The sequence below is a fragment of the Pongo pygmaeus genome, chromosome Y, assembly GCF_028885625.2.
Source record: "Pongo pygmaeus isolate AG05252 chromosome Y, NHGRI_mPonPyg2-v2.0_pri, whole genome shotgun sequence".
In the NCBI taxonomy this organism is placed as follows: Eukaryota; Metazoa; Chordata; class Mammalia; order Primates; family Hominidae; genus Pongo; species Pongo pygmaeus.
The window spans coordinates 42,439-67,427 of record NC_072397.2 but is presented as its reverse complement, the minus strand read 5'-3'; the positions used below and the strand labels follow the sequence as shown (position 1 = coordinate 67,427).

Sequence of the window (24,989 nt, the reverse complement as noted above, 5' to 3'; positions counted from 1 at the left end):
ACTCGGCCTCCCAAAGTGCTGGGATTATAGGTGTGAGCCACTGTGTGTGCCCGGCCTGAATTAACCCTTTTTTTTTTTTTTGACATGGAGTCTCACTCTGTCGCCCAGGCTGGAGTGCAGTGGCGCGATCTCGACGCACTGCAACCTCCGCCTCCCGGGTTCACGCCATTTTCCTGCCTCAGCCTCCTGAGTAGCTGGGACTACAGGCCCCCGCCACCACACCTGGCTAATTTTTTATATTTTTAGTATTTTTTATGTATTTATATATTTATAATTTATATATTATTTTATATATTTTTGTATATTTAGTAATTTTTTGTATTTTCACCATGTTGGCCAGGCTGGTCTCGAACTCTTGACCTTGTGATCCACCCACCTCGGCCTCCCAAAGTGCTGGGATTACAGGCGTGAGCCACCGTGCCCGGCCTCCTGAATTAACATTTTCTAAAGATGCCTCCAGCCTGCTATCCTGAAAGCCGCCAGAGGTGTCTTGGCTGCGTTGGTGGTAGTAAAATTCATACACATATTTGACTTTAATGATGTTCATTTATTTAAACGATCTGTATGAATTCGGTGATTTTGTGGATACGCTCCTGACAGACAAGAATTCACAGCTGACGGAAGTCAGGGAGGCTCCCTGCAAATTCTTCCTTCATCTCTGCGGGGCCTGCCCGGGCCCTGATCTGGCAGAACCGTGGGGCTGAGGTAGCCGCGGTTGTGGCAGGAGTGCGTCTTTCTGGATGTGGGGCACCTTCATTTCACCGTGGCAACTGGGTACCAAAAGTAGAAGCGGATTTTTGGAAAATGAGTCATTAGGTCCCAAAGAGAACCTATTCCAACGTGGACTTGATAACCCTCTTGAGGACCATCCTGAGAAACTGATGTCTCTCGTTCGACAAAGAAATGCAGGATTTGCTTGGGAAAGGGGAGTAAAAATGGCGCTGGCATCCATTGGCTGGCTGGGAACTTGAACCACCGGCTCCAACAAGTGGAATGTAGAAAATGAGGTATAGGCCGGGCGCAGTGGCTCACGTCTGTCATCCCAGCACTTTGGGAGGCCGAGGTGGGCGGATCACCTGAGGTCAGGAGTTCGAGACCAGCCTGGCCAACATGGTGAAACCCCGTCTCTGCTAAAAATATTAAAAATTAGCCGGGCGTGGTGGCAGGTGCCTGTAATCCCAGCTACTCAGGAGGCTGAGGCAGGAGAATTGCTGGAACCCGGGAGGTGGATGTTGCAGTGAGCCGAGATCACACCACTGCACTCCAGCTTCGGCAACGAGAGCGAAACTCCGTCTCAAAAATAAATAAAAATACAAAATTAACCAGGCATGGTGGCATGTGCCTGTAATCTCAGCTCCTCGGGAGGCTGGAGCAGGAGAATCACTTGAACCCGGGAGGCAGAGGTTGCAGTGAGCTGAGATCGTGCCATTGCACTCCAGCCTGAACAACAAGAGGGAAAATCCATCTCAAAAAAAAAAAAAAGGTATTTGCAAGATCTGTGTCTGAAACTAGGACCGTTCACGCTTCAGAGGCAGAAAGAAACCTGTGCAGAAAACCTGTGTGCGAATCTCCCACATGGACCAGGGGCACCTTCCGTGGGGTGGTCTCCCGTGTACCTATAGGACTTTAATTCACAGAGGTGACTGGGACTAGCACAGAGAGGCCACTGAAAGAAGAAATTACTCCTGACCCTTCCGGAGAGAAGAGGCTGCCACACCACGCAGAGGTACAAGGGGATTCCTGGGTTTGGCTCGGGAGGCAGGAATGAACGAGGAAACAGCCCAGGCCACAGCCTTCAAGGGGCTTCCGCAGAACGGGGCAACACGACTGAGGAACGGCTGAGGGTTGACAAGTTTTGAACACTTCAGCTGGACTCTGGGCTGTGGGGCAGGCTCTACTGGGCTGGGACTCAGCCAGGAATGATTTAGGGCCAGGGAAATACTGGCTTGAGGCCGGGCATGGTGGCTCACACCTGTGATTCCAGCACCTTGGGAGGCCAATGCGGATGGATCACCTGAGATCAGGAGTTCAACATCAGTCTGGGCAACATGGTGAAACCCCATCTCTACTAAAAATACAAAAATTAGCCGGGCGTGGTGGTGGGTGCCTGTCATCCCAGCTACTCGGGAGGCTGAGGCAGAAGAATCGCTTGAACCTGGGAGGCAGAGCTTGCAGTGAGCCGAGATTGCGCCACTGCACTCCAGCCTGGGCGACAGAGCGAGACTCCATCTCAGACATAATACTTCTACGACTACTAATAATAATAATAGCTGGGCATGGTGGTGTACACCTATAGTCCCAGTTACTTGGGAAACTGAGGCGGGAGGATTCCTTCAACCCAGGCGTTGAAGGTTACACTGACCTATGACTGTGCCCCTACTACACACCAGCCTGAGAAAAAGAGCCAGACCCCATCTCTACAAAAAAAAATAATTAGCTCGGTGTGGTGGCTGACACCTGAGGTCCTGGCTATGGCAGAGGTTGAGGTGGGAGGATCAGTTGAGCCCAGGAGTTTGAGACCACCCTGCACAACATAGCCAGACCACGTCTCTACAAAAAAATAAAATTACCTGGGCATAGTGGTGCATGCCTGTGATCCTGGCTACTTTGGATGCTAAAGTGGGAGGATCACTGGAGCCCAGGAATTTGAGACCAGACTGTGCAACGTGGTGAAACCCCGTCTCTACCAAAAATACAAAAATTAGCCGGGAGTGGGGGTGTGTCCCTGGAGTCCCAGCTACTCGGGAGGCTGAGCTGAGAGGATCACTTGAGCCCAGGAGGTTGAGGCTGCAGTGAGCTATGACGGTACCACTGCCCTCCGGCCTGGATGACAGAGCAAGACCCTGTCCCTAAAAATAATTTAAAGAAATATCGGCGGCCAGGCACAGTGGCTCACGCCTGTAATCCCAGCACTTTGGGAGGTCCAGGTGGGTGGATCACCTGAGGTCGGAAGTTTGAGGCCAGCCTGACGAACACGGAGAAGCCCCATCTCTACTAAAAATACGAAATTAGCCAGATGTGGTGGCACATGCCTGTAATCCCAGCTACTCGGGAAGCTGAGGCAGGAGAATCGCTTGAACCTGGGAGGCGGAGGTTGCGGTGAGCCGAGATCTCACCATTGCACTCCAGCCATGGTAACGAGCAAAACTCCATCTCAAAAAATATATATATATATACACACATACGTATATATGTATATTTGTGTATATATGTATATACATGTGCATATGTACATATACACATATATATGTACATGTATACACGTATACATGTACATGTATATGTATGAATACATGTATACGTACATGCATATGTATGGACATGTATATACGTACATGTATATGTATGGACATGTATATACGTACATGTATATGGATACATGTATACGTACACATACACATGTATACACATATAAATACACATATATACACATATATATACACACACATACACATATATATAGGCTTGGTGTGAGAACTAGCCGAGGGATTGGCTGACAGGGGAGGCCGGCTCCTAAGTGGGTTGTTACTGTGTTTAGTAATTAGCTGTTGGGAGGGTAGTGTCTCCCTGGGTCTGTAAGGGCTCCAGACGCCACAGCAAGAATAATACAGAAATAAGAAAACATATTATGGGCTGCCGTGGTGGTTCACGCCTGTCATCCCAGCACTTTGGGAGGCTGAGGTGGGAGGATCACTTGAGGCCAGGAGTTCAAGACCAACCTGGCCAACATAGACCTCATCTTTTTTTTTTTTTTTGAGATGGAGTCTCTGTCTGTCATCCAGGCTGGAGTACAATGGTGTGATCTCAGCTCAATGCAACCTCCGCCTCCCGGGTTCAAGCGATTCTCCTGCCTCAGCCTCCTGAGTAACTGGGACTACAGGTGCCCGCCACCACACCCAGCTAATTTTTGTATTTTTAGTAGAGACGGGGTTTCACCATGTTGGTCAGGCACCTCCTGGTTGGTCAGGAACTCCTGACCTCGTGATCCACCCGCCTCAACCTCCCAAAGTGCTGGGATGACAGGCGTGAGTCACCATGCCCGGCCACCCCATCTCTATTAAAAAGAAAACGTATTATCATCGGTCCTATGATCACTAATATTTGGCCCAAACAAAGTCACAATACTTGGAAAGTCGGGGGTGAAACTGCAGCCGCCGCGTCCCGAACTTCACAAGGGTCCCGTCAGCACCACAGCAGCTTCTGGTTGAGCGCGATGACGTCACTGACGAAGCTGTCTGCGCCGATGAAGTCCCCCGCGATGATGTTGGTGCACCGTGAACCCGGCCCCGGGCGCTGCTCTCGGACCCACGCGCTCAGCTGCGGAAGGTTGGGCAGCGTCATCTTCTCCAAGGACTCGGACGGGTGCGCCAGAACGTACTGCAGGTTCTCCGTGAGGTTGATGCCGGCCACGAACAACCCTCCTGCAACGGTGAGGGTGGGGAGAGGTTACACGGTCACGGGCCTCACTCGTCTGTTTATCCCTCCTAGTCACGTTGTTAGAGGTTCGCATCTCAGGAATTAAGAGTTGAAAGCACCATGTCCAACAAGGTAATCAGGTGAACTTTGGTTATAACGCGTGGTGGGTGGCTCACGCCTGTAATCCCAGCACTTCGGGAGGTCGAGGCGGGCGGATCACCTGAGGTTGGGAGTTGGAGACCAGCCTGACCAACATGGAGAAACCCTGCCTCTACTAAAAATACAAAATTAGCCTGGCGTGGTGGTGCATGCCTGTAATCCCAGCTACTCCGGAGGCTGAGGCAGGAGAATCACTTGAACCCGGGAGGCGGAGGCTGCGGTGAGCCGAGATTACGCCACTGCACTCCAGCCTGGGGGACAAGAGCGAAACTCCATCCCCCGCTCCAAAAAAAAAAACATGGGGTGGGTGGCCAACCTCAAAGATGCTCACGTCGTAACACCGTGTGGTAGACAAAATAACAACCCCCAAGACGTCCACATCCTAATCCCCATGTGGGACACAGAATAATGGCCCCAAAGATGTCTACGTTCTTATCCCCCACGCGATAAACAGGGAGGAATGCTGTCGTCTTAGGCACTAAGTCTGTGCCATCTCTTATGAGGCTTATAGAGAGAGTTGACGTTGACCAGCGATTCTCAAAGTGGGGTCCCTGCAATAATTACAAATGCAAATTTGGGGGCTCCACCTAGATCTGCTGAGCCGGAATCTCTGTGGGGGCAGAGGGATGCGGTCTGCAAAGAAGCTCCCCCAGAGGGACGTTCCAGTGCCCCTGTGTGGACCAGCTGGACTGACTCCGCGGCCAGAGACGGCAAAGTCCACAGACGTTTATGGCCAAGTTCTCTCGGTGGTTTTTAACACGTATTTCTAGGCTGGGCATGGTGGCTCATGCCTGTCATCCCAGCACTTTGGCAGGTTGAGGCCAGTGGGTCATCTGAGGTCAGGAGTTCAAGACCAGCCTGACCAACACGCTGAAACCCTTTCTCTAGTAAAAACACATCCAAAAATTAGCTCAGCGTGGTAGTGCATGCCTGTAGTCCCAGCTACTCGGGAGGCTGAGGCAGGGGAAATCGCTTGAACCCGGGAGGCGGAGGTTGCGGTGAGCCGAGATCGCGCCACTGCACTCCAGCCTGGGTGACAGAGCGAGACTCTGTCTCAAAAAAAAAAAAAAAAACAAATGCCGGGTGTGGTGGCTCACGCCTGTATTCCCAGCACTTTGGGAGGCTGAGGCAGGTGGATCACCTGAGGTAGGGAGTTCGAGACCAGCCTGACCAACATGGAGAAACCCCGTCTCTACTAAAAATAAAAAAAATTAGCCAGGCGTGGTGGGAGACTGAGGGAGGAGAATCGCTTGAACCCGGGAGGCGGAGGTTGCGGTGAGCCGAGATTGCACCATTGCACTCCAGCCTGGGCAACAAGAGCAAAACTCTGTCTCAAAAAACAAACACACAAACAAACAAAAAAAATTTTCTGCCTAGCACCGTGGCTCACGCCTGTCATCCCAGCACTTTGGGAGACCAAGATGGGTGGATCACGAGGTCAGCAGTTCAAGACCAGCCTGACCAACATGGTGAAACCCTGTCTCTACTAAAAATACAAAAAAAATTAGCCAGGCGTGGTGGCGCATCCCTGTAATCCAAGCTACTCGGGTGGCTGAGGCAGGAGAATGGCTTGAACCCGGGAGGCGGAGGTGGCCGTGAGCCGAGATTGCGCCATTGCACTCCAACCTGGGTGACAGAGCGAGACTCCATCTCAAAAAAAAAAAAAGACATTTCTGAAGTCTCTAACCTCATTCCTGTGTGAGGGCGAGAGACCAAGTTGACGAAAGCCTGCTTCTTTGCCCGGCCTGTGACTGGGTTTTACGCTGCCCCTGTGGGATGCAGCCCTCGCGGCCGTGACAATCACCTTGAGAGAACCCAGCCCCAGGCTGCAGGACCGAGACGGCCCCACCTGCCACCATCCCCGTGGGGAGGACCTTCCTCCCTCCCTCCCTCAGGCTCCTGCCTCCGGAGGACACGGGGCAGTGGCTGCCGATGCTGCCTGCACCTCACAGCCACTCAGTGGGTTTTTACAAAAATTGTGGTGAAATTCACATACAATAAAGTTACCTTTTTTTTTTCCAAGATGGAGTCTCGCTCTGTCGCCCGGGCTGGAGTGCAGTGGCGCGATCTCGGTTCACTGCAGCCTCCACCCCCCAGGTTCAAGCAATTCTCCTGCCTCAGCCTCCCGAGGAGCTGGGATTACATGTGCACACAACCACGCCCAGCTAAATTTTTTTTTTTGTATTTTTACTAGAGATGGGGTTTTGCCAGACTGGTCGCAAACTCCTGATCTCAAGTGATCCATCTGCCTCGGCCTCCCAAAGTGCTGGGATTACAGGTGTGAGCCACTGCACCGAAATTCACGATTTTAAATTGCACAACTCGGCTGGGAATGGTGGTTCAAGCAGATCGCTTGACCCCAGAAGTTTGATTTTGTCTTGTTTTGAGACACAGTCTCGCTCTGTCGCCCAGGCTGGAGTACACTGGTGCTTCTCGGCTAACTGCAGGCTCTTCCTCCCTGGTTCAAGCGATTCCCCTGCCTCAGCTTCCCGAGTAGCTGGGATTACAGGCGTGCATCACCATGCCTGGCTAATTTTTCTCTTTTTTCTTTTGTTTTGAGATGGAGTCTTGCTCTTGTTGCCCAGGCTGGAGTGCAGTGGTGCGATCATGGCAACCTCCACCTCCTGGATTCCAGCATTTCTCCTGCCTCAGCCTCCCGAGTAGATGGTATTACAGGTGCCTAATTTTTTTTTTTTTTTGAGACAGAGTTCCGCTCTGTCGCCCAGGCTGGAGTTCAGTGGTGCAATCTCAGCTCACTGCAAGCTCCGCCTCCCGGGTTCACGCCATTCTCCTACCTCAGCCTCCCAAGGAGCTGGGACTACAGGTGCCCGCCACCACGCCCGGCTAATTTTGTTTTGTACTTTTAGTAGAGACGGGGTTTCACTGTGTTAGCCAGGATGGTCTCGATCTCCTGACCTCAAGTGATCCGCCCGCCTCGGCCTCCCAAAGTGCTGGGATTACAGGCATGAGCCACCGCGCCCGGCCCGTGCCCGCTAATTTTTGTATTTTTACTAGAGAAGAGGTTTCACCATGTTGGCCAGGCTGGTGTCCAACTCCTGACCTCAGGTGATCCACCCACTTCGGCCTCCCAAAGTGCTAGGATGACAGGCATGAACCACTGCGCCCGGCCGCTAAATTTTATTTGTAGTAAAGATGGGGTCTCACTATGTTGCCCAGACTGGTCTCAAACTCCCGACCTCAGGTGATTGGCCCGCCTCAGCCTCCCAAAGTGCTGGGATTACAGGCATGAACTACTGCGCCCGGCTGCTAAATTTTATTTGTAGTAAAGATGGGGTCTCACTATGTTGGTCAGGCTGGTCTCAAACTCCCAACCTCAGGTGATCTGCCCGCCTCGGCCTCCCAAAGTGCTGGGATGACAGGTGCAGGGTTAACCACGCCTGGCTCATGCATTCCTTTTAAATTGTTTTCACGTAAAAGTGAAGGCAAGTCCATGTGGACCCGGCCTGCCGCAGGGCGTCACGGGAGGCTGTGTGGGATCCACCCCCATGAGGGGTGACCTGGTACCTGGGCGGCCGCAGCTCTTCATGGTCTCCAGGTATCGGATGAGGGCCTCGGTCTTCACCCTGTTTCCCCACCAGTAGGGGACTCCTGGCCACAGCTCGTGGTGCCGGCCCAAGGAGCTCTCGTCCTCATAGGAGACGATGACCTGCTGGCCCCGGGACCACAGCTGCCGCAGCGTCGGCACCTCCTGCAAAGGCCAGAGTTAAGGGGTGCAGGGGAGAGAGGAGAGCCGGGGACACGGGGGGCACCTGGGAGAGAGGAAGGCCGGGAATTCGGGACACGGTGCAACACATGAGTATAAACCAAAAATGAAATTCTGGCCGGGCACGGTGGCTCACACCTGTCATCCCAGCACTCTGGGAGGCTGAGGCAGGTGGATCACCTGAAGTCAGGAGTTTCACACCAGCCTGGGCAACATGGTGAAACCCCGTCTCTACTAAAAATACAAAAATTAGCCGGGCACGGCAGGTCACTCCTGTACTCCCAGCACTTTGGGAGGCAGAGGCGGTCGGATCACCTGAGGTCAGGAGTTCAAGACCAGCCTGGCCAACATGGTGAAACTCCATCTCTACTGAAAATACAAAAATTAGCCGGGCGTGGTGGTGCGCACCTGTCATCCCGGCTACTCGGAAGGCTGAGGTAGGAGAATCGTTTGAACCTGGGAGGCGGAGGTTGCAGTGAGCTGAGGTTTCGCTATTGCACTCCAGCCTGGGAGACAGAGCGAGACTCCCTCTCTAATAAATAAATAAATTAAGTATGGCCAGGTGCAGTGGCTCATGCCTGTAATCCCAGTACTTTGGAAGGACACGGTGGGAGGATCGCTTGAGGCCAGGAATTCGAGCCTGGGCTGCATAGGGTGACCCTGTCTCTATTTTTATTTATTTATATTTATTTATATTTATTTATTTATTTTTTTAAGACAGATCTCGCTCTGTCTCCCAGGCTGGAGTGCAGTGGCGCGATCTCGGCTCACTGCAACCTCCGCCCCCCAGGTTCACGCCATTCTCCTGCCTCAGCCTCCCGAGTAGCTGAGACTACAGGCGCCCACCACCGCGCCCAGCTAATTTTTTGTATTTTTAGTAGAGATGGGGTTTCACCATGTTAGCCAGGATGGTCTCGATCTCCTGACCTCGTGATCCGCCCGTCTTGGCCTCCCAAAGTGCTGGGATTACAGGCGTGAGCCACCGCACACAGCCTAATTGTTGTATTTTTAGTAGAGACAGGTTTCACCATGTTGGCCAGGTTGGTCTCGATCTCCTGAGCTCATGATCCGCCCGCCTCCACCTCCCAAAGTGCTGGGATGACAGGCATGAGCTACCGCACCCAGCTGACACTGCACACATTTCTAAACCCATCATGGGGAGCAGATCTCACCAAGAGCCGCCCCGCCAGGTCAGCCAGGGCCCCCCACACTGCGGGAGAGCAGGCAGCCCCTGTTCGACGGCTTCACCTGCTACAGGAATCATGGCAGCACCCACACCCAGGGTACAGCAAACGGAGTCTCAGGCTGACGATGCCCCTGCCCCGGGAGAGACGTGGGGATATCCTTCCCCTCCTCACCCCACGAGGACACAGCATGTCCCCGAAGATGTTCTTGATACAGGCGACCAGGTACTCGTGCAGGTCCTCGCTCAGCCCCTCGAAGTTCCTGCAGGCCAGGATGACCACCTCGCGCGGGTGCTGCTCCAGCCACTCCGAGATTTCCGTGAGCGTGTCCTGGGGAGGGGGGTGCGGGGCTGAGTCCTGCACAACTCCAACAACACAGGGAAGGCCGGGTGTTGCGGCTCACGCCTGTCATCCCAGCACTTTGGGAGGCCGAGGTGGGCGGATCACCTGAGGTCAGGAGTTCAAGACCAGCCTGGCCAACATGGCGAAACCCCGTCTCTACTAAAAATACAAAAATTAGCCGGGTGTGATGGCGGGCACCTGTAATCCCAGCTATTTGGGAGGCTGAGGCAGGAGAATCGCTTGAACCCGGGAGGCGGAGGTTGCAGTGAGCTGAGATTGCACCATTGCACCCCAGCCTGGGCGACAGAGCGAGACTCCATCTCCAAAAAAAAAACAAACAAACAAAAAAGAAATCCCCATAACAGATTGCCGGGGTCAGCGTCTCCTGTCTGGTGTACGGGTGACGTTACCATCCCATTAAAGGCCGGGTGTCTCCTGTCCAGATCGCACGTGGCCGTTTCATCCGCACGAGAACTTGGCCACCTCCCACTCTCTCCCTTGGGTCCCACCTCAGCCCGGCCACACCTGCACCAGCACCCGGCCACCTCCCGCTGTCCCCCTTGCATCCCACCTCAGCCCGGCCGCACCTCCACCAGCGCCGTTGTGTACACCATATGGACAAAGTGCAGGTTCTTCTCCGAGCCCTCCAGCATGTGAGCGATCCGCAGGTCCAGGTACCGCACCCCGGCGTCCAGCTGCTCCGTGACGTCCAGCGCCTGTGGACAGAGGCTGCTGTCCTGTCTGCCTGGCTGAGCGCCGCATCTGGGGGGCTCGGGAACAGGCTGCGGGGTTAGCCCAGCCACACGTCCTGCTGTACACCGGGACATGGATGTCGTAACAACAGCTGTTGTATGTGCTGGGAGCTCTGCAGCCACGGGGACCTGCATTTGGAAAACCTGATCTCCAGGGACCTGGCCTCTTTCTTTTTTTTTTGAGACGGAGTCTTGCTCTGTCACCCAGGCTGGCGCAATCTTGGCTCACTGCAACCTCTGCCTCCCAGGTTCATGCCATTCTCCTGCCTCAGCCTCACGAGTAGCTGGGACCACAGGTGCCCACCACCATGCCCGGCTAATTTTGTTTTGTATTTTTAGTAGAGACGGGGTTTCACCATGTTAGCCAGGATGGTCTCGATCTCCTGACCTCGTGATCCACCCGCCTCGGCCTCCCAAAGTGCTGGGATGACAGACGTGAGCCACCGCGCCCAGCTAATTTTTGTATTTTTTGTAGAAACAGGGTTTCACTATGTTGGCCAGGATGGTCTCCAACTCCTGACCTCGGGTGATCTGCCTGCCTCGGCCTCCCCAAGTGCTGGGATCACAGACATGAGACACCACCGCTGGCCAGGAAGGGCAAAATTATTAACATGAAAAGGTGAAAGAGAGTGGTGCTATACCCTCTACACAAAATATTAATTTAAAAAGCCAAAATTGGCTGGGTGCTGTGGCTCACGTCTGGAATCCCAGCACTTTGGGAGGCCGAGATAGGAGGATCACCTGATGTCAGGAGTTGCAGATGAGCCTGAGTAACAGAGCAAAACCCCATCTTTACAAAAAAAAAATTAAAAATTAAAGAAACCTAGCCAGGCATGGTGGCACGTGCCCGTAATCCCAGCTACTCAGGAGGCTGAGGCAGGAGGATCGCTTGAACCTGGAAGGTGGAGGCTGCACTGAGGTCCGATTGCACCACTGCACTCCAGCCTGGACAACAGAACAAGGCCCTATCTCAAAAAAAAATAAAAGCAGGCCGGGTGCGGTGGCTCACACCTGTAATCCCAGCACTTTGGGAAGTCGAGGTGGGTGGATCATTTGAGGTCAGGAGATCGAGACCATCCTGGCTAACACGGTGAAACCCCATCTCTACTAAAAATACAAAAAATTAGCCGGGCATGGTGGCAGGTGCCTGTAATCCCAGCTACTCAGGAGGCTGAGGCAGGAGAATGGCGTCAACCCGGGAGGCGGAGCTTGCAGTGAGCCGAGATCGCACCACTGCACTCCAGCCTGGGCGACAGAGCGAGACTCCGTCTCAAAAAAAAAAAAAAAGAAAAAGAAAGGGGTTGTCTCTTGTGCGATGCAACAGGGCAAAACCCTCTCCCTCTGCAGCTCTCAGTGGCGGCCTGCGATGCTCACGGCATTAAGTTTATGCCATTTAATAAAATGCTGGGCTGGGTGCGGTGGCTCATGCCTGTAATCCCAGGACTTTGAGAGGCCAGGGCGGGCGGATCATGAGGTCAGGAGATCGAGACCATCCTGACTAACATGGTGAAACCCCGTCTCTACTAAAAATACAAAAAATTAGCCAGGTGTGGTGGTGAGCGGCTGTAGACCCAGGTACTTAGGAAGATGAGGCAGGAAAATCGCTTGAACCTGGCAGCGGAGGTCGCAGTGAGCCGAGATCACGCCACTGCACTCCAGCCTGGGCAAGAAGAGTGAGACTCTGTCTCAAAAAATAAAACATAAATAAATAAAAACACTGTACCCCTCTCTTCCGCCTTTGGGGAGGGGGGTCTGGGTGTGCAGCAGGTTTTGTTTTTAATCCCGTGTCCGTGGCTGGGATAGGAACTGTGTTGTGCTGCAAAGCTGAAGTCGCCGTCTGCCTCCTGAGGCCACAGGGCACCACTCAGACCCCACCTGGGTGACGGGCCAGGTCAGCAGCACAGGGCGCAGACCCCACCTGGGTGACGGGCCAGGTCACCATCAGGGGGCGCAGACCCTACCTGGGTGACGGACCATTTCAGCACGACGGGGCGCGTGATGCAGGGGAAGGCCTTGTTCAGCAGCTGCAGCAGCCGGGACTCCTCGTGCGAAATGGGGGACTTCTTGTTCAGGCAGTAGGTCATCGTGTCGTGGCTCCCTGAGAGCAAAGCACACACGGACATGTCACCATCAGTCTGTCCCCGCCACCTGCTGTGAGTCTCTCCGTAGCCCGCCTACAGCACAGGCACAGGCATGGCGGGAGGGGTGGAAGCTGACCCCCAAAACTCACGTACCCGGAAGCTGGGAACAGGACCCATGTTGAAACAGGGTCTGTGCAGATATCATTAAGTTGAAATGAGATCATCCTGGAGTAGGGCGGGCCCCCAAATCCAGTGACAGGGGTCCATCTAAGAGACAAGAGGAGGAGGCACAGACACAGAGGAGAAGGCCTCGTGGAGACGGAGGCAGAGACTGGAGTGATGCGGCCACAAGCCCAGGGATGCCGGGAGCCCCCTGGAGCTGGGAGAGGCTGGAAGGATCCCCCCACTCTAGAGCCTCTAGAAGGAACTGAATACAATTTCAATGACTTGACTAGTGATCCCCAAAAGAGCTGTTCAAGTCCTAACCCCCCACCCAGAACCTGTGAATGGGATCCTGTTTGGAAATAGGGTCTTTACACATGCTCTCAAAATGCTCAAGATGAAATCACCTTGGCTTTGTGGTGGGCCCTAAATGCAATGACAGGTGTCCTTAGAAGACACAGACCCAGAGGAGGCCACGTGGAGACGGAGGCAGACTGGAGTGATGCGGCCACAAACCAAGGGATGCCTGGAGCCCCCAGGAGCTGGGAGAGGCAGGAAGGACCCTCCCCTAGAGCCTCAGGAGGACATGTGGTCCTGCCTATATCTTGATTTCAGATTTCTGTGTCTAGAACTAGGAGAGAGTAAATTTCTGTTCTTTGCTGCCTCCTGACGTGTGGTCACTTGTTACGGTAGCTGCAAGAAATACAGACCTTTGTGGAGTCTGACTGATGGCTGATGTTTGCATTTCCTGCCTATGACATGTAGTTTTATATATATATAAATATATATTTAAGATATATATGACATATATTTACATATAAATATATATAAGTATATATTTATATGTGAATATATGTAAATATATAGTATATATTTATTTACATAAATGCATATTTGCATAAATATGTATTTATACATATATAAATATATTTGTATATATTATATGTATTTATATAAATAAGTATAATATATATTTTTATATTATATATTTATAATACATAATATATTTATATATTATATATAATACATAATATATAAATATATTTATACATTATATATAATACATAATATATAAATATATTTATACATTATATATAATATATAATGTATAAATATATTTATGTGTTATATATAATATATAAATATATTTATATATAATATAATATATAAATATATTTATATATAATATATAATATATAATATATAATATATAAATATGTATTTTTATATATACATTTATTTATATATTTTCAAATATAAATATGTATATTTATAATTTATATATAAATGTGTGGGTGTGTGTGTGTGTGTATGTATATATGTATATTTGCAGAGATGGGGCCTCACTATGTTGCCCAGGCTGCTCTCAAACTCCTAAACTCAAGCGATCCTCCTGCCTTGGCTTCCCAAAGTGCTGGGATTATAGGCGTGCGTGAGCCACCACGCCCGGCCTTCCTCCTTTAAATCTCCTGAGGACTCTGGGCCTCCTTTCAATCCTCTGAGGAACGTGAAGCCCCTTTACATCCTCTGAGGAACGTGAACCCCCTTTAAGTCCCCAGACCCAGAGAGGCATTGGAACAAAGCCACAGTCACCTGCTCCCCCAATCTTGAGCTAAGGTATTACGGAAGGAGACCAGTACTTCTCCTGCTGCCCTCCTGCCCCTACCCTGCCTAGTTTATAAGACAGGAGAAAGCAAAAAGTTGGAAAGAAACAGAAGATAAATAGCCAGACAACCTTGGCACCACCACCCGGCCCTAGGAGTTAAAACAATAATAACATTAACCCCTGACCTAAACCACTTATGTTATCTGTAAATGCCAGACATTGTATGAAAAAGCATTACAAAACTTTGTTCTGTTATCTGATGCATGTGGCCCCCAGTCACGTTCCCCACACTTGCTCGATTTATCACGACCCTTTCACGTGGACCCCTTAGAGTTGTAAGCCTTTACAAAGGCCAAGAATTTCTTTTTCAGGGAGCTCAGCTCTTAAGATGCGAGTATGCCGACGCTCCCAGCCGAAGAAACCTCTTCCTTCTTTAATCTGGTGTCTGAGGAGTTTTGTCTGCGGCTGCTCCTGTTACAGTATCACCCCTGGAAGCTACTTACTAGGTCAGCTCTAGACTGACGGATGCCCCGCATCTCTACAAATTAACTTAAGACATCAGGTGCAGTAGCTCATGTCTGCAATGCCAGCACTTTGGGAGGCCGAGGCGGGCAGATCGCCTGAGGTAGGGAGTTCGAGACCAGCCTGACTAACATGGAGAAACCCCATCTCTACTAAAAATACAAAAATCAGCCAGGCATAGTGGAGCGTGCCTGTAATCCCAGCTACTTGGGAGGCTGAGGCAGGAGAATCGCTTGAACCCGGGAGGCAGAGGTTGCAATGAGCCGAGATGGACCCATTGCACTCCAGCCTGGGCTACAAGAGCAAAACTCTTTCTCAAAAAAAAAAAATTAACCTCAGGATGTCACACTGGGGCACCATAACTCATTCCCTACATTTCAAGGAAGAACGCAATCAGTGCTCAATGCCACTTCTGCAACCCACACGAATTCCTGAAAAACAGCTTTCATCATCACCCCCTCTCCTGATGTGTTTTTTCGTTAGAAGCTCCTGTCTCGACGTTGTTCTCCACAGCCACTTCCTAAGGCGAGTTGGAGGGTTTCCTGGGCTGCAGTCCTCAAATGTGGCTCAAGGAAAGCCCCTACTCATATTAATTTTGTCTAAGTTTCTTTCCTTAGGTTGACAATATGTATCTGTGTGCATGTGTATGTGTGTCAGCATGACTATATATGTGTGCGTGTGTATGCCTGTGTTTAAACGTGTGTGCCTGTGTTCCTGTGTGCATGGACATGTGTGTATGTGTGCAGGTGTGTGCCCGTGCACGTGTGCATGTGCTCCCGTGTGCACGTATGTGTGTACACACGTGTGCATGTGCATGTGTGCCAGCGTACACGTATGTACATGTGTACATGTGTGTATATGTGCATGTATGTCTATGTACACAGGTGCAAATGTGTGTATACATGGGTGCATGTGTATGTGCATGCATGTACGTGTGTACACGTGTCTGTGTGCATAGGTGCAAGTGTACACGTGTGCTTGTGTCTGTGCATGTGTACACGTGCACATATCTGCATGTGTATATGTGTGCATAGGTGCAAATATGTATACATTTGTGCATGTGTACATGTGTACAGGTGTGTGCATGTGCATGTGTGCACATCCGCACATGTGCATGTATGTATGCATCCATGTGTATGTATGAGCCTATGTGCATATATACATGTGTTCATGAGTATGTGCCTACATCCATGTATACGTGTGCCTGCATGTGTGTACATCTATGTGCGTGTGTGCATGTATGCTTCCATGTGCATGTGTGGGGATGTACATGTGTGCGGATGTACATGTGTGCATGTATTTGTGTGTGCATGTGTGTATATGTATGTGTGTGTGCCTGCATGTGTACCTATGTGCACCTCTGTATGTGATATGGCTCGTCTGTGTCCCCACCCAAATCTCATCTTGAATTGTAGCTCCCATAATTCCCATGTGTCATGTGAGGGACCTGGTGGGAGGTCACCGAATCACAGGGCAGGTCTTTCCCATGCTGTTCTCGTGATCATGAATAAGTCTCAAGAGAGCTGATGGTTTTACAAAGGGCAGTTCTCCGGCACACGCTCTCTTGCCTGCCACCATGTAACACGTGACTTCACTCCTTATTCCCCTTCTGCCCTGATTGTGAGGCCTCCCCAGCCAGGTGGACCTGTGAGTCCATTAAATCTCTTTCTTTTATAAATTACGCAGTCTCGGGTACGTCTTTGTTAGCGGCGTGAGAACAGACCAACACAGTATGCACATGCGTATGTGTGCATATGTGCATGTGTGTGCATGTGTGTATACGTGTACCTGTGTGCATGTGTGCATATACACCTGTGTGTACGTGTGCACGTGTGCATGTGTGTGCACGTCTGTGCCTGTCCATGACTATGTACATATGTGTATGCACACACGTGTGCACTGTGTGTGTCCACATCAGTGTGCTTTCTAGGATTTCCCTACACCCAGGATTGCTCCTACAGCCAGCGTCCCCACTGGGGAATGCAGACGCGACAGCTCACGCCCCACCCCGCCCTCACCTGGGATAGAGGCAACGGCCCCCGCCCCGCCCCACCCCACCCCACCCTCACCTGGGATGGAGAGGTGGTGGAGGGGCACATCCCAGAGCCGAGGACACAGTGCCGACATCCAGTCCTCGTTGGCATTTCTGCAGCGCAGCCTCGAGAAGCTGTTGGAAGCGCTCACCTGCCCGCCCATCAGAGGTGAGCCCTGGGCAACCTGAGGAAGAAGAGGAAAAGAGGTTTTTTATGGTGACTTCGGGTCAGGAGTTCGGCCAGCCTGGCCAATTTGGCAAAACCCCATCTCTACTAAAAATACAAAAATTAGCTGGGCGTGGTGGTGGGCACCTGTAATCCCAGCTACTCGGGAGGCTGAGGCAGGAAAATCGCTTGCACCCGGGAGGCGGAGGTTGTGGTGAGCCGAGATCCCGCCACTGCACTCCAGCCTGGGCAACAAGAGTGAAACTCCATTTCAAAAAAAAAGAGAGAGAGAGGAAAAGGGATCCTTGGAAGCTTTTTTTGCAGCTCCAAGAAATGTTTCTTGTGTAGCGTGAAAGCCCTTGCTCTTAGACCCAGCTTGGCAACCTTTAATATGCAAATGCGAGCCCTTAGCTGGGTCCAGCCAACATGGCGATTCCCACCGTTGCCTTCTTGCCCTCGCCTCCACCTGCGCCTGACACCACGGCCGCCCCCACCAGGGCCTGACACCACGGCCGCCCCCACCTGCGCCTGACATCACGGCCGCCCCCACCAGGGCCTGACACCACGGCCGCCCCCACCTGCTCCTGACATCACGGCCGCCCCCACCTGCTCCTGACACCACGGCCGCCCCCACCTGCTCCTGACACCACGGCCGCCCCCACCTGCGCCTGACACCACGGCCGCCCCCACCTGCGCCTGACATCACGGCCGCCCCCACCAGGGCCTGACACCACGGCCGCCCCCACCTGCTCCTGACACCACGGCCGCCCCCACCTGCTCCTGACACCACGGCCGCCCCCACCTGCTCCTGACATCACGGCCGCCCCCACCTGGGCCTGACACCAGGGCCGCCCCTACCTGCGCCTGACACCACGGCCGCCCCCACCTGGGCCTGACACCACGGCCGCCCCCACCTGCGCCTGACATCACGGCCGCCCCCACCTGCGCCTGACATCACGGCCGCCCCCACCTGGGCCTGACATCATGGCCGCCCCCACCTGGGCCTGACACCACGGCCGCCCCCACCTGGGCCTGACATCACGGCCGCCCCCACCTGCGCCTGACACCAGGGCCGCCCCCACCTGGGCCTGACATCATGGCCGCCCCCACCTGGGCCTGACACCACGGCCGCCCCCACCTGGGCCTGACATCACGGCCGCCCCCACCTGCGCCTGACACCAGGGCCGCCCCCACCTGGGCCTGACATCATGGCCGCCCCCACCTGCGCCTGACACCAGGGCCGCCCCCACCTGGGCCTGACATCATGGCCGCCCCCACCTGGGCCTGACACCACGGCCGCCCCCACCTGCGCCTGACACCACGGCCGCCCCCACCTGCGCCTGACACCACGGCCGCCCCCACCTGCGCCTGACACCACGGCCGCCCCCACCTGCGCCTGACATCACGGCCGCCCCCACCTGGGCCTGACACCACGGCCGCCCCCACCTGGGCCTGACACCACGGCCGCCCCCACCTGGGCCTGACATCACGGCCGCCCCCACCTGGGCCTGACACCACGGCCGCCCCCACCTGCGCCTGACACCACGGCCGCCCCCACCTGGGCCTGACATCACGGCCGCCCCCACCTGGGCCTGACATCACGGCCGCCCCCACCTGGGCCTGACACCACGGCCGCCCCCACCTGCGCCTGACATCACGGCCGCCCCCACCTGGGCCTGACATCATGGCCGCCCCCACCTGCGCCTGACACCACGGCCGCCCCCACCTGGGCCTGACATCATGGCCGCCCCCACTACCCCCGGGCGTGTGGAACATCATGGCGCCCTACATTTGCATATTACGCAGCTCGGGTGGGCGGGCCAGGTTTTTCGCGGGCTACGTGAATGACAGGCCTGGTCAGACCAATCCCCTGGCCGCTATGCAAATCAGTCAGGCCTCCTCCAGGCACCGCGTAACACTGGCTGGTCTCCCACCTGGGGTTTGGAGCCCCCGTCCCTCTGTCTCAGTCCTCGGGAGCCACTTCTTTTGGCTTGTTTGTTGTTGTTGTTGTTGTTTTGAGACAGAGTTTCGCTCTTGTTGCCTAGGCTGCAGTGAAATGGCGCGATCTCGGCTCACCGCAACCTCCGCGGTGCTGGGATTACAGGCGTGAGCCACCGCCCCGCCCTCCCTTCTTGCCTACTAAACTCTCCGCTCCTTAAAACCACTCCACGTGTGTCCGTGTCGCCTTATTTAATTCGACTCGAGAGGAAGAACCTGGTGTTCCTCCACTCATCGGAGCCATATCACCACTGCACTACAGCCTGGGCGACAGAGCAAGACTCTACCTCAAAAAAAAAAAAATTTATATATATATACACACACACACACATATATATAACAGAATATATACATATATACACATAATATACACCTATATAACATATATACATATAATATATACATATATAATATATACATATATAACATATACATATAAACAACAGTATATATGCATATATCAGTATACATATATATAATATACTGTTGAAAATAAGGGAAGAGACCCTTTTTATAACTGCATTTTAGACAACTTGTAAATTCTTTCTCTGCCTCTGAACTGTATATAACTTTTTTGGTTGTTTGTTTTGTTTTGTTTTGTTTTGACAGAGTTTCGTTCTCGTTGCCCAGGCTGGAGTGCAATGGCGCGATCTCGGCTCACTGCAACCTCCGCCTCCCGGGTTCAAGCAATTCTCCTGCCTCAGCCTCCAGAGTAGCTGGGATTACAGGTGCCCATCACCACACCTCGCTAATTTTTGTATTTTTGGTAGAGACAGGGTTTCACTATGTTGGTCAGGCTAGTCTTGAACTCCTGACCTCAGGTGATCCGCCTGCCTCGGCCTCCCAAAGTGCTGGGATTACAGGCGTGAGCCACAGTGCCCAGCTGTATGTACTTTTTTTTTTTTTTTTTTAAAGACAGAATTTCACTCTTGTTACCTAGGCTGGAGTGCAATGATGCGATCTCGGCTCACTGCAACCTCCGCCTCCCAGGTTCAAGCAATTTTCCTGCCTCAGCCTCCAGAGTAGCTGCGATTACAGGCGTCCGCCACCACGCCCGGCAATGTATTTAAGATTTTTAATCATTTAGATTAAAATTGATTAGATTAAAATCATTAGATTTAATCAAATCAATTAGAATTGTTGATCTTGAGCCCAGAAATCAGCCTGTTGACAGTTTCACCTCTGAGGAATGTTTCCTGAGGGGCCGGGCACCGTGGCTCACGCCTGTAATCCCATCACTTTGGGAGGCTGAGGCGGGTGGATCACCAGAGGTCAGGGGTTCGAGACCAGCCTGGCCAACATGGTGAAACCCCCATTTCTACTATAAGTATTAAAAGTAGCCGGCCGTGGTAGCGCACGCCTGTAATCCCAGCTACTCAGGAGGCTGAGGCACGAGAATCGCTTGAACCCGGGAGGCGGGGTCTGTAGTGAGCCAAGATCACACCACCGCACTCCAGCCTGGGTGACAGAGTGAGACTCTGTCTCAAAAAAAAAAAGAAATGGGACACAGAGGAAGGGAAGAAGCCCCGGCCTCCTGGAGAAGAGGAGACAAACTTCAGCAAACTCCAAACTGCAAACCCACCTTGAGCCCCACACGCAGGGGGAGTTCGGAATTCGAATTGTTGATCTTGAGCCCAGAATGAAAGGCCCTGGTCTCCCTGGGCCGCAAGAAAGGAGGAGATCCTCTGGGTCTGCAGCTCCTGGCGGCTGCCCGCGTTGGTTTCACGAGGTTCTGTAATAACCCTGCTGCCTTCTCTTCCACACTGAGGTCAGGCTTCCCAGGTGGCTGCAGATTTTGTTCTTATTTACATCTTCCCAGAAGCCCTTCCTCCCAGACCCTAAGCCAACACCAGCTAGATGAGCTCAGGTCTTCCCTGCTGCCGGGACTGGGAGGGCGGGACGGACGGAGGGTCCCCAGAGCCGGCTGGGCCCAGGAGGAGGAGCCCATTCTTTATCAGCCCCGGGGATGTCAGCTCAGCCTCCTCCAAGAGAAGCAATCACACCTGTACCGCGGCTCCGGGTCCCCAGGACGGAGCTGGCCCCTTCTCTGCAGCCAGCTGGAAAAGGCCCAGGACGGCTTCCCCTCCCCCTGCACGGCCCCCCTCCCCCTGCACGGCCCCCCTCCCCCTGTATGGCCCCACCCTCCGCCTGCACGGCCCCTCCTTCCCCCTGCACGGCCCCCCTCCCCCTGTATGGCCCCCCCCTCCGCCTTCACGGCCCCCCCTTCCCCCTGCACGGCCCCCCTCCCCCTGCACGGCCCCCCTCCCCCTGTATGGCCCCCGCCTCCGCCTGCACGGCCCCCCCTTCCCCCTGCACGGCCCCCTCTCCCTGTATGGCCCCCGCCTCCGCCTGCACGGCCCCCCCTTCCCCCTGCACGGCCCCCCTCCCCCTGCACGGCCCCCCTTCCCCTGCACGGCCCCCTCTCCCCCTGCACGGCCCCCCCTCCCGCTGCACGGCCCCCCTCCGCCTGCACGGACCCCCCCTTCCCCCTGCACGGACCCTCCTCTCCCCCTGCACGGCCACCCCTCCCCCTGCACGGCCACCCTTCCCCCGGCACGGCTCCCCTTCCCCTGCAAGGCCCCCCCTCCCCCTGCACGGCCCCCCTCCCCCTGCACGGCCCCCCTTCCCCCTGCACGGCCTCCCCTCCCCCTGCAAGGCCCCCCTCCCCCTGCACGGCCCCCCTTCCCCCTGCACGGCCTCCCTTCCGCCTGCACGGCCCCCCTCCCCCTGCAAGGCCCCCCTCCCCCTGCACGGCCCCCCTCCCCCTGCACGGACCCTCCCCTCCCCCTGCACGGCCCCTCCTGCCCCTGCACGGCCCCCCTTCCCCTTGCACGGCCCCCCTCCCCCGGCAAGGCCCCCCTCCCCCTGCACGGCTTCTCCTCCCCCTGCACGGCCTCCCCTCCCCCTGCACGGCCTCTCATCCCCCTGCACGGCTTCCCCTCCGCCTGCACCGCTGTGCAGTGATCCGCCTGGAGCATCCCAGCAGGGCCGCTATGAGCCTCCGGATGCCCAGGGTCCCGGGGCCGCGGGGTGGAGGGAAGGTTAAAATGCAGGTGTGGGCGGGGCTCGCTGGCTCACGCCTGTAATCCCAGCACTTCAACACTTTGGAAGGCCAAGGCAGGCGGATCACCTGAGGTCAGGAGTTCGAAACCAGCCTGGCCAACATGGTGAAACCCCGTCACTAGTAAAAATACAAAAATTATTTAGCCGTGCTGGCGCACGCCTGTAGTCCCAGCTACTTGGGAGGCTGAGGCAGGAGAATCGCTTGAACCCGGGAGACGGAGGTTGCAGTGAGCCGAGATCGCACCACTGCACTCCAGCCTGGGGGACAGAGCGAGACTCCCATCCAAAAACAAAAAACCTTCGTCTCCACACCCCCTTATCTTAATGCAGATATTCCTTTCTACTAATAACTCTTTTTTTTCTTCTTTTTTTTTTTTTTTAGAGACAGGGTCTCACTCTGTTGCCCAGACTGGTGTGCAGTGGCATGATCTCAGCTTACTGCAGCCTCCGCCTCCTGGATTCAAGCTATTCACCTGCCTCAGCCTCCAGCACAGCTGGGATTACAAGCTCCTGCCACCATTCCCAGCTAATTTTTTGTATTTTTGGTAGCAACGGGGTCTCACCATGTTGGCCAGGCTGGTCTCGAACTCTTGACTTCAGGTGATCCGCCCGCCTTGGCCTCCCAAAGTGCTGGGATTACAGGCATGAGCCACCGCGCCCGGCCTAATAATAACTCTTTCAACCAATTGCCAGTCCGAAAATTTTAAAATCTACCTTATGACCTGGAAGCTCATCTCCTCACCAATCGAGCTGTGTCCCACCCTCACAGATTGAACCTGTCAGGCCTCTGAGCCGAAGCTCAGCCATTATCAGCCCTGTGGCCTGCACATATACGTCCAGGCGGCCTGCAGGAGCCAAGAAGTCTGGAGCAGCCAAGGAAAAACCACAGAGCAGTAAAACAGCCAGTTCCTGCCTTAACTGATTAACTAAAATTGCAACATTTTACTATAGTGACTTGTCCTTGCCCTACCTTAGCTGATCAGTCGACTTTGTGCCGTTCCTCTTCTGGACAATGAGTCTTATGACCTGTCCACCATGCAACTTGCAATCTCTTCTTCTGCTAACAATAGATAACCACGTTTCGCTGTAATTTTCCATTACCTACCCAACTCCTATAAAGCCACCCCTTCCCCATCTCCCTTCGCTGACTCTCTCTTCGGACTCAGCCCACTTGCACCCAAGTGAATACACAGCTTTATCGCTCACACAAAGCCTGTTCGGTGGTCACTTCGCACCGACGCGCTTGACAGAACCAAGTTCATCTTACACGTATGGATTCATGTCTGACGTCTCCTTAAAATGCATAATACCAAGATGTCCCCCGACCACCTAGGGCACAGGTTGTCAGGACCTCCTGAGGCTCAGTCACAGGCACGTCCTCAACCTTAGCAAAACACACTTTTTTTTTTTTGAGACAGAGTCTCGCTCCGTGGCCCACGCTGGAGTGCAGCGGTGTGATCTCGGCTCACTGCAACCTCTGCCTCCCGGGTTCGAGCAATTCTCCTTTCTCAGCCTCCCGAGTAGCTGGGAATACAAGCGCCCACCACCATGCCCGGCTAATTTTTGTATTTTTAGTAGAGACAGGGTTTCACCTTGTTGGTCAGGCTGGTCTTGAACTCCTGACCTCAGGGGATCCACCCGCCTCAGCCTCCCAAAGTGCTGGGATGACAGGCGTGAGCCACTGTGCCCGGCCAGCAAAACACACTTTCTAAATGTCCTGAGACCTGTCTCAGATACTTTTTGGTTCAGAAGACTCGAGGAAATTGGTGTCTCCTAGGACAGGCTGGACCCAAAGCTGTACAGTCACATCCTCTGTGTCATGATGGATTCCATCCATTCCGGCTACTGTCATACTCCCTCCCTCCCATCACAGTCCCTTCCCCCGGCACAGTCCCTCCCCTCCCGTCAGAGACTCCTTCATCACATCCCAGGCAACACCACTGAAGGGCACCCCCTCCTATCCCCCCTCCTGTCCCCACGTTCCCCGACCCCTCCCCACACATGACAAAGTAGAGCAGGAAGGAGCCCCGGGGGCGGCCCCCACTGCCAGCCACCTCTGCCATCTCCTCCAGTCGGCACAGCGGAGTGGGGTCTGGAGGCCGTCCCACAGAGCACTGACCCTTCCTGGGGGAGGTCCTCTCCACCCTGGCGCAGATGACGGACGGGCCGAGACGCCCGGTGACCCGCCAGGCCGGGTGAGACACCTACACCTTCCCGCCCGCTGAGTCCTTGGGAGGCTCACGTCCCAGAGGCGTGAGTGGCCCTGACCCGCACATTCAATGCACTGGGTGAATAGTTACTGGGTGAATCAACGGAAGGACAGGAGTGCTGAGATCCCAGCATTCCCACCGTCCCAACATCCCCACCGTCCCAGCTGTCCCGACCCGTCCCCATGCAGGCCCCGGCGCCAGGGTGAGGACGTCCAACCAGCCAAGCAAGTCGTGGCCCCCAGGCTCATTTCATAACCATCCTGGGCTGTTTCCACACTGGCTCCGCGGCTCTGACCCAGCAGAGAACTCCGGGCCTGCAAGGGGTGCAGGTCTCCCGGAGCTGCCGAAGTCCAGGCCACAGATCCCAGGCGACCCTCCCCCTGAACCCCCTGCCCGTGCCCCCAGGTAAGGGTCCCGGGAGCAGGAGGAGGAGGAGCCTCCATGACGGCAGCGCGGGTTCCTGATTCCCAGCCCGCGACAGGCACTGACACCACCCGCCACATCCCCTGTAGGGGACTTGGCATCAGGAGAACGGGATAGACACACTCACCTTCCAGCCGCTGGAGTCTCAG

General features: G+C 54.2%; 1 protein-coding gene across 12 annotated transcripts in view; it reads right to left on the bottom strand.

Annotated features, from left to right (window-relative positions):
• LOC129024027 (PI-PLC X domain-containing protein 1) overlaps window positions 1-24,989 on the bottom strand; it is a 26,672-nt gene extending 1,683 nt beyond the window's left edge. The window contains exons 1-7 of one of the 12 annotated variants that reach the window (XR_010125580.1): window positions 17,018-17,165; window positions 12,539-12,675; window positions 10,413-10,541; window positions 9,658-9,813; window positions 8,101-8,284; window positions 4,126-4,421; window positions 527-770 (exon numbers count right to left, since the gene is read on the bottom strand). Coding sequence is in view for 10 of the 12 variants with exons in the window: in XM_054473344.2 (XP_054329319.1) it covers window positions 4,183-4,421; window positions 8,101-8,284; window positions 9,658-9,813; window positions 10,413-10,541; window positions 12,539-12,675; window positions 17,018-17,144 (972 nt within the window). In the remaining 2 variants the exon portion in view is untranslated. The other 11 variants (XM_054473344.2, XM_054473339.2, XM_054473342.2 and 8 more) reach the window with 11 other exon arrangements.